This window comes from Protopterus annectens, chromosome 4.part0, assembly GCF_019279795.1.
Source record: "Protopterus annectens isolate FY-2018-M chromosome 4.part0, PAN1.0, whole genome shotgun sequence".
NCBI lineage: Eukaryota > Metazoa > Chordata > Ceratodontiformes > Protopteridae > Protopterus > Protopterus annectens.
The window spans coordinates 1,263,623,105-1,263,639,943 of NC_056733.1; the positions used below are offsets into that span (position 1 = coordinate 1,263,623,105).

General features: G+C 37.8%; 1 protein-coding gene across 1 annotated transcript in view; it reads right to left on the reverse strand.

The window, feature by feature from the left end:
* ARHGAP26 (Rho GTPase activating protein 26) overlaps positions 1 to 16,839 on the reverse strand; it is a 3,815,868-nt gene that overhangs the window by 2,433,217 nt on the left and 1,365,812 nt on the right. Inside the window, exon 8 of the mRNA XM_044069158.1 lies at positions 9,980 to 10,109. Coding sequence (XP_043925093.1) covers positions 9,980 to 10,109 — 130 coding nt within the window. The remainder of the gene's footprint in view (positions 1 to 9,979; positions 10,110 to 16,839) is intronic.

Consider the following 16,839-nt stretch of genomic DNA (forward strand, 5'->3'; position numbering starts at 1 on the left):
ACAAATAGATCATTAGCAGAATATAAGGTACCCACCTTGTGGAAAACATCCCATATTATTCCACTACACAAAGGAGGTAACTCCTTAGAATACACCAACTACCGTCCTATTGCAATCCTATCAGATTTATCCAAAATATTAGAAAGAGTTGTTCATTCCCAACTACTGCAGAACTTCCTAGAAAATTACCTACTCTCCAAAACTCAACACAGCTTTAGGCCCTCCCATAGCACCACCACAGAACTATTATCATTTACAGATATTGTTAACCACCATGGGAACAAGGGACTATTTGTATCTTCCATATTCTTAGACTTGTGAAAAGCCTTTGACATGGTAAACCACAGTTTTCTTCTTAAAACTCTTTCTAACGTAAACATAAGCTCCTCCTCCATATCATGGTTCACTAGCTACTTATCAGAATGTCAACAAGCAGTCCTTTGGCAAGACCAGCTTACCACTCTACTACCGGTATCCATAGGAGTCCCTCAAGAGTCTATCCTAGGTCCACTACTGTTCTCACTATCTACCAACCAAATCTCTTCCTCACTCACTGCCTCTGTCATACAATATGCAGATGACATGCCTTTATATGTGCTGCCCCCACTTTAAAAGAACTGCAAACCTTAACCCACATTAACTTTACTCTAGCCGAAATATGGTTCACCAACATCAAACTTATTCTTAATCCCAAAAAAACAAAACTAATTATTTTATGGTTCACCAACATCAAACTTATTCTTAATCCCAAAAAAACAAAACTAATTATTTTCAGCCCCAGTCAATCCCCTCTTCTAAACAATAATTTTAACATTAACTCTAAGGATAACATCCAAATCATTCCCACTACTCGCACAAAACTGCTAGGTGTTGAAATAGACAATAACCTAAAATCTGACATCCATATAGCTCAAACCATCAAGAAAGTAAATAAAAAACTAGGACTCCTCTACAGGAATAAACAGTATATAATCAAACAAACCAAAGCAACCATTGCAAGGACTCGTCTGTTGTCCATCCTTCTCTATGCCTCCCCTGCTCTAACAAATCTCCACCAAACTGAACTAAACAAAATGGAATCTTGTTACAACAAGACTATCAAGTTTGCTACTGAAGCATCATACAGATCTCACCACTGTCGTGCTCTGAAGCAGCTCAACTGGCTTGAGCTGCCTTAACTACTCCCTACTCAATCAATTCTCAATAGCATACACACTCTACTATCATCCTGAAAATACCCCTGGACTCCAGCATCTAATCCAGCCCCACATTTCCACAAGAGCTTTAAGATCCAGTAGCCAGAATCTCATACATGTCATCAAACATAAAAACGATGCTGGTAAAACTCTGTTTGCCTGGACTATTGCCAGGACTTGGAACTCACTACCAAGCCAAAAAACCTCCACTACGTTTACTAGTGAATTTAAAAATCTGAAAAATCCACTACCTAAACAGCTGGCTGTGCCCATGCTACTCGCCATGTTAATTCTTGCCTTTACACTGTTGCAATAATTTAAGATTCCACAGCTTAAGTTTACCCTGGAAAAGTTGATAACCTGCTGTATTTATATTAGAGAAATATGATAAGTCCTTCTATCACTATAGGCAAACATTACCTGCTCCCCTACCACACATCCTACTTAAAAAAAAAATAATAATAATAAAAATTCTTTGCTGTTATGGTGCTTAATATTATACACCCATGTATTTTAATAACTGTCTACTTAATAACTTGTAAAGTTGCTTGTTACTGTATGATTATTAGATGTCTAGAGCTGTTTAGATATGGAATATTTCTTGTATGTAATATTCTTGGAGCTTTTCTCCCCAGGCCTCCACTGAAAATGGATCTGTGTCCAGTCAGAACTTCCCTGTTAACAAATGTAAAATAAAAATAAAATTGATCTTCAACTGACTCATAATTGCTCCAATACGGCTTTGGCCATGTTAACAACTGATGCAAGGACAACGGTCTCAAATTAAATGTAAAAAAAAAAATTAGAATAGTTCATTTTGGTAAACAAAACAATTTCACTTACCATATAGGAGATGGACCACTCCAATCAGTCACTACTGTACATGATCTGGGTACTCTTGCTCATAATTCCTGATCATTTGACCAGAAAGCCTTTTATCTGGCCCCACCTAATTTCCAAAGGCATCTCAACTAGATCCAAAGAGGTCTTAATTCACCTTTACCCATATCTTATCAGACTAATTACTGAATATAATGCACCTTTTGGCATGTACTTATCTAAGCATATCACACAACTTGATAGAACTTACAGATTCATAACAAAAAAGCTCAGTGGCCTCAAAAATATTAGTTATCAGGAGAGAATGGCAGCCCTTTCTCTGTACTCAGTCTCTTACAGACTCCTTTGTCAAGATCTAGCCTTTTGTGCCACGAAAGATCGAACCCTATTTGATATCCTATTCCTTCACAGAACTAAATGTACATCAAATACTTGGCTAAAGGAACTAAACCTTCATCAGCATATAAGACATGCTGGCATGATACATTTATATCCCAAAGTATCCCTCACCTCTGGAACAAACGTCCATTACATGTACAGAAGAGTAGCATCCTTTCCCCTTTAAGGTACACTTAGATAACTGGATGGACAGACTCAAATTCTCTCTCTATCTTGTCTTGCCCTCCTTGAGGTTAGAAAGAAATTTTAAATATTTATATATTTTTTGGCTAGGCTTGAAATGGTTTGCAGACATATTGCCTAGTACTTACCTATGAACCCGTGAACCTAAGGGAAGAAAAACAACTATATTGCAGCCAATGACTTGTGAGTTCTCTGTACTTTGTCTCTGCATGATGTATTCTGGAAATTCAGCTATGATGGCTAGTACTCAGTAATACTTTAGATAAGAAAATAGCAAAGAAAATGACTAGCTGTAGACAGACATTATGCTTTTCTGTATTCTATTTATTCAACATGATTTTCTGTTTTCATGTGTAGTTTAATCGATCTCTGTGTACTTAATTGCCTTGCTTTACGCCTTCTTTTCTAAGTGAAGTATTTTTATTTACTCACTTTTAAACAGCGTGATCATCTACGTACTTATATTTACTGATATTTACTACTAAACAATGACAAGCTGCTGGCATTCACCTCATACTGGTCAGACTGTTCTGCTACAAACTATTATATGGTGCATCAGCAGAGGTGAAACAGTAACTAGGAGGTTCCCAGTCTGATAATACGGGGTAATGGCAGTTTACTACCATACGCCAGGGTAGAAGGCTGAGGTGCAGGAGAACATTACCAATCTTCCCAGGAAATTAATGTGTGTATGACTGTAAGAGTTTATTTACTGTACAGTTAATTTTGGCAAATAAACACTGGAAGGCATTGAAACTCAGTCTGGGAAACTAGGTCAAAAATTCTGCTCAGTGGAGTGTTCAGTACAAAGCAGCTTCTTGAGTTCAGATGATGCAGCCCCATACTCGGTGCAGCAGTGCATATTTCCTGTGTGCTCTTCTTAATCCAATGACCATAAGGACAGGACAACCACCTTAGTAAAACACGATTTATTGTAGACAATGTTGAGCGTTTTCTTCCCCACTAAAGGGACTTCCTCAGAACAATGTAAAACACAAACACCCAGCACTATTTATACTCCACCCTAATTGAACAATTACATTCAATCACTAATTGTTAAAAACCTCAATTACTTAAAAAATACATTTAAAACAGGTAATGACATTCACAAATTGTGATTTTAAACTAAACATGAAAAATTCATCATTTTTCATAAAAAACATTCTGGCTTTCCAACATTTATTTATTTGTCCCTCATTTACCGCAAAATGTTACGCAACTTTAAAATGCTCAGAATAGTAATCATTTCATTTATTCCAGGGTAATGAGAAGCATTTAAAAACAGTTGCCATTTAATTTCCATAATGTCTAGATGCACATCTAATATTCTTCCTTGCACATCGTTTTGCAACTGTTGTACCACCATAAATTTAAACTTATGTCCTGTGTAGGTATGTATATGTCTAAACAATGGACTGGTGATTCTATTATTCCTTATATCCCCTAAATGTTCACCTATCCTAAGTTTAAATTTCCTACAAATTTTCCCAATATAAAATATAGGGCAATCTTGACATTTAGCCATATATGTCACATTAGCGGAGTTACAATTATAATGCCCATATATATGTATTGTTCTACCATTTAACTTAAAATCTTTACCTGTTTCCAAAATGAAGGAACAGTAAATGCAACCATTGCACTTAAAATACACTTAAAATTACCCATGGTTCTATTACATGTTACGTTCTCAATGCTCCTTTCTAATATATTTTTGAAGGATCTATCTTTCCTATAAACTATTTTCAGATTTCTACCAACCTTCTGTACAATATTCTCGTCAAACTGTAATATTTCCCAATTGTTTTGAATAATGTCGGATATAATACTAGCTTCACTATTATATGTTATTATTAAACTCATGCTGATATTGGTTTATTCTATTCACCATTGATGCTGTCCCCCCTGAATAAACATTATTTACACATTCCAGAATGGGCTTATACACCCCCATGTCACACTTATTTTTAACTTCTGGAAATATAGCTGACATCTTATTCGGGTAACCCCTCTGCCTAAACATCTGCAAAATAAATTCAACCTCACATAAAAAATCTTCATATTGGCTAACCATTCTGGCCACCCACACCAACTGACCCTTGACCTCAGATTCTTTTGCTGGTGCCAGCTACTATAGTCTAAATATGAGTTGGAAAAGGTAGATATTCTATAAATGTTAGTTATAAACTTTTTGTTGCATGTGTCAATTCAAAGGTCAATGTCCAAATAGGTGATTTTTACCTTATCGTACTCAAAAGTAAATTTTAAAAGTTCAACTGATCCATTTATACATTTTTAAATTCTTTTTATTTTTGCTCAGTTCCTCTCCAAATAAGGAACAGGTCATCCAGGAGTCTAGTATAATGCACTCTATCTGTTACAAAAGAACTTTTCATAAGGAATTCCTGTTCCCAAAAGGACATAACAAGGTTAGCAACAATGGGGGCACATGCTGCCCCCACTGCTACACCCTTCGTCTGTTTATGATACTGGCCTTCAAAAAAATATAGTTGGTCTTTAAAACTACCTCCATCAAAGTAATGAACTTATTAATCTGATCTTGGTCAAAAATGTGTGTCTTGCTGTTCTAACCAAGATAATCCTATTCCATGAGGTATGACCGAAAAAAGGTTAGCCACATCTACAGTGACTAAAATCAAACCAGGGGTGACTTCGATCCCTTTTAACTTCTCCAAAAATTGCCAAGAATCTTTGCTAATATAAGTAAATTTCTCCAAACTTTTTTGCAAATTATTATCTAAATATTTACTGATAAGGCAAGTTTTAGACCTTTTTCCATCCACAATTGGCCTGAATTTAGGATTTCTCAGGCCTTTGTGGATTTCTGGGATACCGAAAATATTGGACACCATGGGATGTTCATTTAACATATAAAAATATTCAGGTTAATTAATTTGTCCTTGAAACAACATATCACTTAATAAATCTATCATATGGTGGACAACTCTGACCTCATTTAATGAACTCTCGTCATAAATACCATCCAACAATAGGGCTTTCATCCCATTTAAATAATCCCCCTTATTCATGACAACATTCCCGTTGTCTTTGTCAGGTTTTCTATATCGTAAATCTTTATTACTCATAAATTTACCCAACAATTTTTCTTCTTCATTATTTAAATTTCTTGCAAGATTCATCAACTCTTTACCCCTCACGTTATCATCATAAAACCACCTTATATCTTTCACACATTTTTTCAAATAAACCAATCACATTATTTAGGGGTGGATTGAATACACTAGGGTTCATAGGTTCATACTAGGCTATCTGCCCAAGGGCATTTATAAGCCTAGCCCATAGATATGTGGCTTTCGCCACCCCTTTAGTTTGAATAAAACTATGGCTATTATTTTGCTGTGCCTCTGTCAAGCAGTGACACTGAAGTAATCCCTGGGGTATATCTGCGATCTCCCATCCATTGGTCAAGATTCCTCTTGAACAAGACCAGCGAGGTGCTCTGCCTCACATGTACCGGGATTTTGTTCCACAGCATAGGGAGTCTCTGGGTGATGAATCTGTCCCTCCAGCACATCCTATTAATAACCGTGTTAAGGTTTAAGTCTTCCGCCCTTGTGGTTCTGAGGGATCTAGATTTTTTGAAGTGAAGCATATTCATCAAATCTGGGTTTGACATGGCCTTATATGTCAGGCACAGGTCACCTCTGAGCAAGCGGTATGAGACTGAATAGAGTTTCTTTAGCTCTTCCATACATTCGTTATGTGACTCACCACTGGAATTGAACCAGACTTTCAAATTACATTTTTTAGTGTAGGATTTAAGATCCACTAATGTATCAACTACATCTCCTTTTCTACTAGGGACAAAAATGTAACCTTTTGCCAATAAGTTGGCATGATTGGTAGTTAAATCTATATGTGAATAATTATAAATTATAAAATCTTTTTTATCATTATAAATAATCACAGGCTCCAAACCAGATTCTTCATTCATGAACTCTAATTCAGCACCTTGACTTGAATATCAAACAGTTCATGTGAAATAATATTCCTATCATTATTCTCACTGTAAATGTTATTTTCATTTTTGTTTTCTTCACTATTACATTAAATATATTCCTCCATTAAACTGAAATCAAATCTATTTCTGTTCACATTAAAAACAATCGAGTCACTGACATTGCCACCTGGGTCGATGTCACATGCATGATCTTTGGTAAAATCATCATTATTATATTCTAACTCGTTCGCATATCCAGTGAAGCTATAAATTGAAATGTCAATTAAAGGGTCTGTGTTTTCAAATTCAGCCCCAATAACACCCTCAGGGACTTGCTCAATAGCCTCTGGCATGACGTTGCATTCATTATGTAAATGTGGATTATCATTCATCATATTCAATTCCAGGCACACACCATCGAAGGAGCTTACAACAGTCTTGTCAACATTATCCTGCTGGTTTAAATGAACTGCTTCACCCAAGGCTGCAATAACACTAATACTAAACACACTTGAACTTACATTTCCTTCAGGTTGGGACCTCCCAACGACATAGCTGAAGTCGCTGTGTCATACATTACGAGTCCTTGGTCCTTTAGGTCTTCCTCCTTGACTGCCATAGTCTCTGTAGTTATTACCCTGATAAGTGTGGGATTGTGCTTTCCCCCGGAGTCTCTCAGAACACTGGACAACCTCCTCCATGTTGGCACCAGACTGCAATCTTGGGCGTTGCTCACCCTGATAATTCCTCACATCATTTATGCTGTGTTGACCCCTCGATCATTAATCCATTGCATCTCATTACCTTGGTGACCTGATGACAGGGGATAGGTGATTTTATGTTTATATTCATGGATATCCCTTTTGATTTTATTGTTTTTCGAGTGAAACCAGTATTACATTGATCATTTACTGATCGTAAAACGTTGAACATTACTTGACACTGAGAGACTGCCAAGTCAGTCTGAATTGACCTATCAAGCTTTTCTAGATGTTTAGCCATATCTTCTAATTTGACACAATTGAATTTTATCATGATCTTCATTAATTCTATACCAGTCTTCCAACATTTCACTTTTTTCACTCGCTCCATTTGGATACCTCCACAATCTAAGACCTCTAGCAACATGCTCCAGTTCGACATTTCTCCCTAAATAAGCATTCTCCATTTGAAGTTTCTTATAAGCTAACAGGCCTTTTTCGAACCATTTGAGTTTCTCCTCCATGGCAATTTCATGCTGCTGATTCAATGCATCAACTATATTCCCCGCTTGGAATAAAAATTTGTTTTCTTTCCAACAATTTACACTTTGAGACATACCAATATTCCTTATATCTGAATTCTCATTATTGTTTACACTGTCCTGTCTGTCTTGAGAAGACAAACCAGAAGAAAAGTTAAGCATAGAAGGTGGTGAAGGCTGGGTGAGAGGATAACCAAGACTAACAAAAGTATTGGCCAAAGTCACGGGTTTGACCATTAACACCTTGATTTGTGATGTATGGACTGCCAGTTGCTGGTTTATCTGCTGTAAGAGTTCCAGTATTTCTCCATTGGAGGTAGAAGTTTCCATCCCACTGGTCCAAAAACGACAAACCACAAAGAAAAAATTGAACCAGATAATCCACTGACCAGGAAGGACAGGACAACCACCTTAGTAAAACATGATTTATTGTAAAAATGTTGAGCACTTTCTTCCCCACTAAAGGGACTTCCTCAAAACAATGTAAAACACAAGCACCCAGCTCTGTTTATACTCCACCCTAATTGAACAATTCAATCACTAATTGTTAAAAACATCAATTACTTAACAAATACATTTAAAACAGGTAATGACATTCACAAACTGTGGTACAACAGTTGCAAAAAGATGTGCAACGAAGAATATTAGATGTGCATGTAGACATTATGGAAATGAAATGGCAACTGTTTTTACATGCTTCTCATTACCTTGGAATAAATGAAATGATTACTATTCTGAGCATTTTAAAGTTGTGTAACATTTTGGGGTAAATGAGGGACAAATAAATAAATGTTGGAAAGCCAACAACATGTTTTTATGAAAAATTATGAATTTTTCATGTTTAGTTTAAAATCACAATTTGTGAATGTCATTACCCGTTTTAAATGTATTTTTTAAGTAACTGATGTTTTTAACAATTAGTGATTGAATGTAATTGTTCAATTAGAGTGGAGTATAAACAGAGCTGGGTGTTTGTGTTTTACATTGTTCTGAGCAAGTCCCTTTAGTTGGGAAGAAAGCGCTCAACATTTTCTACAATAAATCGTGTTTTACTAAGGTGGTTGTCCTGTCCTTCCTGGTCACTGGAATATCTGGTTCAATTCTTTCTTTGTGCTGTGTGCTCTTCTTGCAAGGCTGCACTTTCAAAGTTGTTTAAAAATTCATATTTGTGTGCCTTTTAATACATACAGGTGGTGTGGCTCGAAAGACCACAATCCTGATCGCTATCTGATTGTAAGAGTTTTAATTTAAAAGATTAAATTTAGAGGTTGGTATTGAAATGAAGCATGGTACTGGAGCCCTGTCTACTGTCTAACCCTTTACCGTGTGTAATTGTGTTACTTATATGTGCAGGATGACACAGTACTCAGCTAAGAAGCTGAGCAATTCTTAATCATGCGAATTATGTGTTGGTGGAATTCAGTGACATGCAGTGTATGCAGGTCTATGAACAGCATTAATATGGAGGACTGTAACTCACCTCAGCTGAGTGGCACTAGCTATGCTACATTGAATATGACTATGAATTCCACTCAACAACATAACTTCAAGTTTAGTTTGTCAAAATAAATTGTGCATGTGTTCATCATGCACAGTACACTGTACAAGCATGCATATTTCAACTCCAGTTTACATACGGATCACCTCTGAGCAGCCAAAGTTTACCCCTGAAAAAACAGAAAATGTGCTCTAGATTTTAACAATTAAACAAAAAATAAAAATCAGCAAGCAAGTTATTTTTTTTTCATAATTCTGATGAAATAAATAAGGGACAGAAGAGCAGGGAAGGACCATAGGGAACAATTTATTTGTTTACGGTTCCAAAAATGCCATCATTTCATATACAGCCATTTTCAAAAAAAAAATTTCTTCAAAAGGACACAATGTTGTTTACTAATATTTTACATTGCACCCTGGTGCTTGGGGTTAATGCAGTATTAACAGCATTGTAAGCACATCATCGTCTCCCCCCGTTTAACATGTCAAAAGCTTAAACTGTCTACTTAAAATAAATTCATTAAGTATTATTTAAGTTACTCTTCTTATAGACGATATCAAAATGTTTGTCAGAAATGTACATCAACTCAAATTCCACCTCAACAACAACACTACACTGGGAAAAAAAAAAGTACTTACGTTTCTCCTGCACATAAAGGTAACCCTCCATAGTAAATGAACTGATACTTTTGTGTTCATCAGGATTCTCTTTCATTTTCTCCATTAAGCATTCCACCTCTGACCTTGTGCCCTCAAACCGAGTCCTGGTCTGTAGCAATAAAAATAAATAAATAAATAAAAGTTAACAAAATGGTTACCACTCTGGGTATATTTTCAGGCCTTCAGGTGATGATAAAAATGAAAGTTATGTTGTTGCTTACCATAACAATAGATCCTCTTTGTCGTTCTCTTTCCTTGAGACAGATATGAGCTGGCAAAAATGATTTACAGAACTTCTCTAAAACTTGAGCTCTTCCTCTACCATAATGCTATGGGGTGACACAACTTCTCATATTGAGTTTGCCCTTATGAAGAAAGAGAGCTTCAATAGCAGCAGAATATAGCCAGTAGAAGGGAATGGACAAGGGAACTGACTAGGCATCTGGAAGGTCCACCATGATCTTTTAAAACAGAAAGTGACAATTTGGAAGGTGGAAGGAGGGACAGTTGTCAAGATGCATGGAGGGGACAACACAGAATACGAAAGTTATGTACTTAGCATATTGACAGATCCTTGTTCACCCTCTCCAGCCATCTCAACACATAGGGCAGAGTCTCCACCTACCAGGAATCCTGGGTGGTATCATGGGTGAATCCCTTTGAGAATGGTGGAACTAAATACAGTTCTGGATCCAGAAATGAGATCCAGCTTTCAATGCTTGACAAAGTACTGTATACTATGTAGCTGTTGCACAAATATCACCCCCCTGAAGAATTCTTGAAAAAGGCAGCAGAGACAGAAACTGCTCTAGTGGAATGTGCTTTTGGTTGAACTAGAATCAACAGCCCTTTGAGCTGTAAACAAAGGATATGCAGTCTGGAACACATCTGAATATGGTAACTTTAGAAACTTTTGAGTTCAATTTAGCTTTAGAGAAAGACACAAACAACTAATCATCCTTACGTGAAACTTTGTGCAATGCAAATAAAACCTCAACTGAGAATGGGCATCTAACTCATGCAAGACGTATTCTCCCAGTCTCCAGAAAAGAATAGAGGGAGATGAATAGACTAATTCAAGGCTGATTCTGTGGCAGTTGTATGTACAGAGGAGGGATTGGGTCTCAGTGTTACTCTGTCTTTATGAAAAATCAAATAAAGATGCTTACAAGACAAGGCCTGTAACTTAAAGAGATTTGTTTGGCCAGAGTTGTACCCACTAGGAACAAGGTTTTCCACAAGAGATATTCCAAACTAATAGTAGAAGCATGTTTGAAGGATGCCTGCATGAGGGCTTGTAATTCAATGATAAGGTCTTATGGAGGAAATGGATCTTTATGTGAGGGCCACAAATTGAATGTATTTTTGAAGAATGCTTTTGAAATTATTTGGGATGCAATAGAAGAAGAATTTGAACCAGTGTTGTTGTTTGTCTTTGCGGAACACCAGTCCACTAATGATTGGCAGTCAATTTTTATGGTGCCGAGTTGCCAGCCCGATGCCCAATCTTCAGCGAAGGCATGCCCATTCACGCAGGTCTTTTGGAGGCCACTCGATTGTGGGGAGGACATGCAGACTCCACACAGAAGGCACTCCAGCCGAGAATCAAACAGGAGAACCTCTTGCTGTAAGGTAACAACGCTACCGTTGTACCACCACGTATACAAGAATTTGAACCAATGTGAAAATTCAAAATAGCAGCCAATGGTACTAACTGTAGACTAATTTGCTCCTGCATGGAAAATTGTTAGCGAAGTATAACAGACGAGATGAAAGGGGAGGCAAAAAAGGATCTAAACCCTTGTCCATGGTCTACAATGAAAACTTTTTCCACTTGCTTTTATATATTTTTTCAGTGGAGGGGTTCTGAGAAGCAGACAAAATTTATACCACTCCAGGGGGAAAGGTGGAATCACTGTCCTTCACTGGAATTAGAGAAGCCATGCGGTCAGTTTGAGGGACTTGAAGTTCAGATGGGGTTTGCAGAATGGATGAGACAGTACTTGAGGAAGATGAGGCCATACATAAGGGAACCATATTTGTCTAGGTCTGAAGAGTGCAATGAGAATTACAGCTGCTTCGCACCTGGAAGCTTTCTGAAGAAATTTGTGTATTAGAGGTAGTGGGGGAAGGCATATAGGAGACCTGGAGGCCATGTTTGAACCACAACATCTCTCAGTGACTGTTGTTGCTGAGGAATGAGGGTAAAGAAGCTTCTGCACTTTGTGTCTGTTGAAGAAGCAAATAGATTGCACTAAGGCTTGCCCAGTAACTGAAAATGTCTTATTACCATGTGGATCTGCCTGCTCAGCCTGTACTCCATGATATTAGTTTGACCCGATATATGTGTTACTATTAGAAAGTGCTGTGAAAACACAGTCCATTTCCAAACCCTCATGATTTCATGACATAGCAGACAGGAGTTGGTTTCTCTCCTATCTGTTGATGTACCAGACTACAGATGCGTTCTCCATCTGGAAAGAGGTCACACACAAGGAAGGTGATCTTGAAGAGCCTGCAACACCAAGATGACCACCTTCATCTCCAGAACACTGATGTGCAGATGGTCCTGTACAGAGTTCCACTTCTCTTGGTAGCACCCTGAAGATCTATTGAGCACATACATTCCTTTCCTGAGGAGAGGAAGAATGGAGTGCACTGAACCCACCAAGAATTTGGTCTTTCTCTCATACATATTCAAATTGCAAAGGGTCAAAATAAATCATAGGTCCTTGTTCCTTTTTACAACTAAAAAGAATACTGAGTAGACTCTGGATCCTTTGTTGTTTGATGGGACCTCTTGGTTGTCTTTTTTGTTTTTTAGCAGTTTAGCAACTTCTTGAGCTGCCTGTCTTTTCTAATAGGACGGGATGTCTGGAAGAGTTATGTGAACTGGTTTGGGCATGGAAAAGAATGGGATAATGTAGCAACTGGATATGATCTTCTTTACCTAGGAATCTTGTATGATGGCAGTCCAGTTTAGAAAAATGAAGAGGTAAGCCATCCCCTGACTACCTCCAGAGGGGAGTAAGTGAGCAAGCCTTTAGGAACATGGAAAGGATCTGTCAGAGGCAGGACCTCTTATCTCTTGGTTTTCCGACCCCCTCTGCCCCTAGGGTAGTGCCCATTGGAATTTCCCATTCTACCACAAGGTGGCTGTCAGATGAGGAGTCAAAGATGGACTGCTGACGTTTTAAATAACAGTTGCCCCCACCCACTTTGATTCCTTGAGTAGAATTACTGTGAGTTAGAAAAATGGACTCCAATGACAGAGTCTTGCCTTCTTGCTTGGTCTTAGACAATATATTGTTTACCTCAGGACCACAGTGAGATGATCCATCATAGGGGGTGTTTTAAAAATGTTGCCTTAAAAACAGTTCACAAAATCACACAACCTCAGCCAAACAAGGTGAGAAATGGTGATTCCAGTGTCCACTGCTCTATTGGTTTCTTTAGAAATTAGCCTCATTGTCACATTAGTAATGGATAGCATAGAGGCAGGTTCAGATTTCATGGCCATCCTGGCATCTGTTGTTTGAGGTCTCTTGAGGGAATTCAGCATTGATGATGGCTGGTCCCCAACCAGAAACGGAGATATCTTCTGGACTGCTTAGCGATCTTTATGTGGGAGTAGGCAGCCTGAAGATTTACTGAGCACATCCAGTCCTTTCCTGAGGATAGGAAGAATGGACTGCACCGTAACCATCCACATAAATCTCTCTAGAGTCTCATGATATGTCAGATATAGTTTAATGCCCTGAGGGAGAAAGTTCCTGAGGCACAAACCCACTTCCAAAGGCAATCCACCATTCTAAATTCCCTGTTAGGCAGAAGGTCTGTTGAACTCTTCTCTTCTAGTCCCTTCTTGGTGACTACTGCAATTACAACAGCGTTAACAAGAGGAGCTTTACTCCAGTGTGGGCAATACTTGTAAGGAATATGAACATTATCCAGCTTACATGGAACAGGTTCCACCATGCTTGGATTCTGCCAAGCCCTTAGCGAAACCATGCCTATGAGGTGATGTGCAGGAGTGACCACCCAAGAGATAGATGAGCCAGCTATGAAAACTTCAAAGAACATATCTTTATCCACGGAAAGAGTATCAGACTGACAATTCTCACCTTAGTTTCAATAATTCCATAAGTTCAACAAAGGTGATATCTTCCTGGGAAATCTAAGGGACCCTTTCCCTTCATCAATGTCAGTGTCCTCAGTGAAGAATTCTTAGTGAGAGTACAAATGCCTCCTCCTGCACTTACACTTTCTGTGCTCCTCATGTGGGGATGTCTCAGAAGGGTCAGAAGATTATCTAGTTCCGTGTGGAAGGGAAAGATCAAGACTGTCAGAGAAGAGCTGCTCCTATGGACGATCATGAGAAAAGACAGTCTCAGGAAGATTGGCGGGGTCTAGGAAAAACTGAGGTATCATGTACATCCCTTTCTAAAGAAGAATGACAGGCCAAAATATTCTCAAATGATTGGAAAGCCCACACTGTAGCCAACAGTTCCAAGGAAGAAAGTCTCTGGATTGAGACCAGATCCATCATAGATAGATCTGAAGATTGCTTGCCTGCTGCTGAAGATCCTGCCAAATGTGCATTAATATGACTTACTCTTGAATGTTCTCTTTCGGACTGCCTTTCACAGTGCCTTGTTGCTTATATCCCTGATCTCTAACATTCCTTTTCTGCTTCTCAGGTGGCATTCAGAGTTGCAAATGTTTTTCACTATTTTAACTTTTACCCATTCAGATACTAAGCCCTGCAGGCATGTGGCTGATTAGAACGACACCATAAGGAAGGCTTAATGTAGCCAGTTTTGTTCAAGCTCAAAAGCAAACCTCCAAAAAGAAAAATTAGTAGGACATAACAAAATACTGCATAATAACAATAAGAATCAGTCAGAGGAGGTTAGGAAAGATTGGCATGAGATACTGGAAAAGCAATTTACACAGAACAATGGTTGGACATATGCATGGCTCCCAAGTATACAACAAGGTCCAGAAGTTCCATTTTTTTTGCTTGGAAGGAATATTTGCATATTCTTGTTTTTTTACCCCAAGCAGACTTCAAACAAGTTTTCCAAACATAGATAACAAATGCTGGAGGTGTGATAGGGAGCATGCTTTTGGAAGTGCATTGAGTTGGTAGATTCTAAAACTTTTATAGTGTACTCTGTTAGAAATATTGAGGGAGCAAATGGCTGTAACTTAGGAAATGATTCTTTTGAGCTGGTCCACAGGCTCTGGAATGCAGAGACACAGTAAGGCTAAGATAATTCTATTGGCTGCCAAAAAACAATGACTAGAAAATGGAAATCAAAATCTAAACCAACTTTATTTGAAATATTGATCATTGCAAAGGGATAAAAGATTTAGAAGTAGAATCTTTACGAAAAGGAAAGGACTGAATGACAGAAATAAATGGAATTTGTGGGAACAATACATGCAGCATAATGTACAGGAGGAGGAGTAAGAGCACGGAACAAGCAATTTATCTAAATGTTGGACTAAATGACAGTTGTTATACAGAAAGAAAACATATATGTAATGCATAAAGTGTATAAATTAAATAAAAAGCTAATACAGTTTATTTTATTTTCTATTAATATATGTGTGGTTATCTCAAGTGAGAATTTAATAAAGGTGTTAAAAAAACAAGAAGAAATGAAGCTCCAGATCATACTTCCAGCAGAGATATAAAGCTGGTCATCTGTGATTTACATCACACTCTTCCAAAATCAGTTTTGTGAATTTTTTTTTTTTTTTGCCCTTGCATCTCTACTACCACAGCTAGAATCAATGACCTAATTACTCCAAGACTGACAATATCTTAGTTCAGTCAACCAGAACTGGAAAAAAAAATGCAAGACAGCCAAGACAAAGAGGAAAAGGCAGAAACAAAGAAACAATATTTAGTTCAAGTTTTCTTTGTATCTGTCACTCTAGCAGGTAGATTGCAAAAAGATTCAAGATCTCTTTGTAATAAAAAAAATGTGGCATTTGTGTGAAGGCTGAAGCCTGTCCTTTAGAAGTTTAATCTCACTAATCTCTCAGGTTAAACCAATGAAGTTTCAAAGGGAAATCTCCACAGGACTTTCATAAGTTATAGTATGCCTAACTTGCAATTAAGTGGCAGACCACCTTCATGAACATCCAACACAAAAGGTTAAATTTAAAGACCTGGGAAATGTAGGAAGATTAAGTCTTCTGTACCCCAAAGCAAGAGGCACCATTATTGCAACCCCTTACTAAACATAATCAAATCCAAGTTTAACATCAAGGCAAGTTATAAAATGTAACAAAATGGTTCACACTTTAGAAACATTCCATATGACAGTGCTCTAATGCAGTGGTTCCAAACCTTTTTTGACTTACTTACCCCTTGGCAGTCCATTTCCCTAAATTGTACCCCTCATACTTTTGTATGTAATCCCCCCAACGCAGCCATTCCAGTGTCTGATTACTTGGCTATTTCTTTGTTCAGAAGTCTCAGTTTGCATACTTCTACAATGATTATTTGGATTTCATCTTATTAATATTATTATTATTTTTCATTTGGATGATCTTCTAACTACCGCCCTATCTCTATACTCTCCCCACAATCAAAAATCTTGGAAAAATATGTTCACTCACAACTACTTCAACATCTCTCATGTAATGCTCTTCTATCCCCTACCCAACATGGTTTCCGGTCAGGGCATAGCACTACTACTGTCCTACAACCTTTCACTGACATTGTCAACAAAGCCTTAGATGCAGGCCATCTTACCTCTGTAATCTTACTAGACCTATCTAAGGCTTTCAACACAGTGTCACACACTAAGCTAGCAAATCAA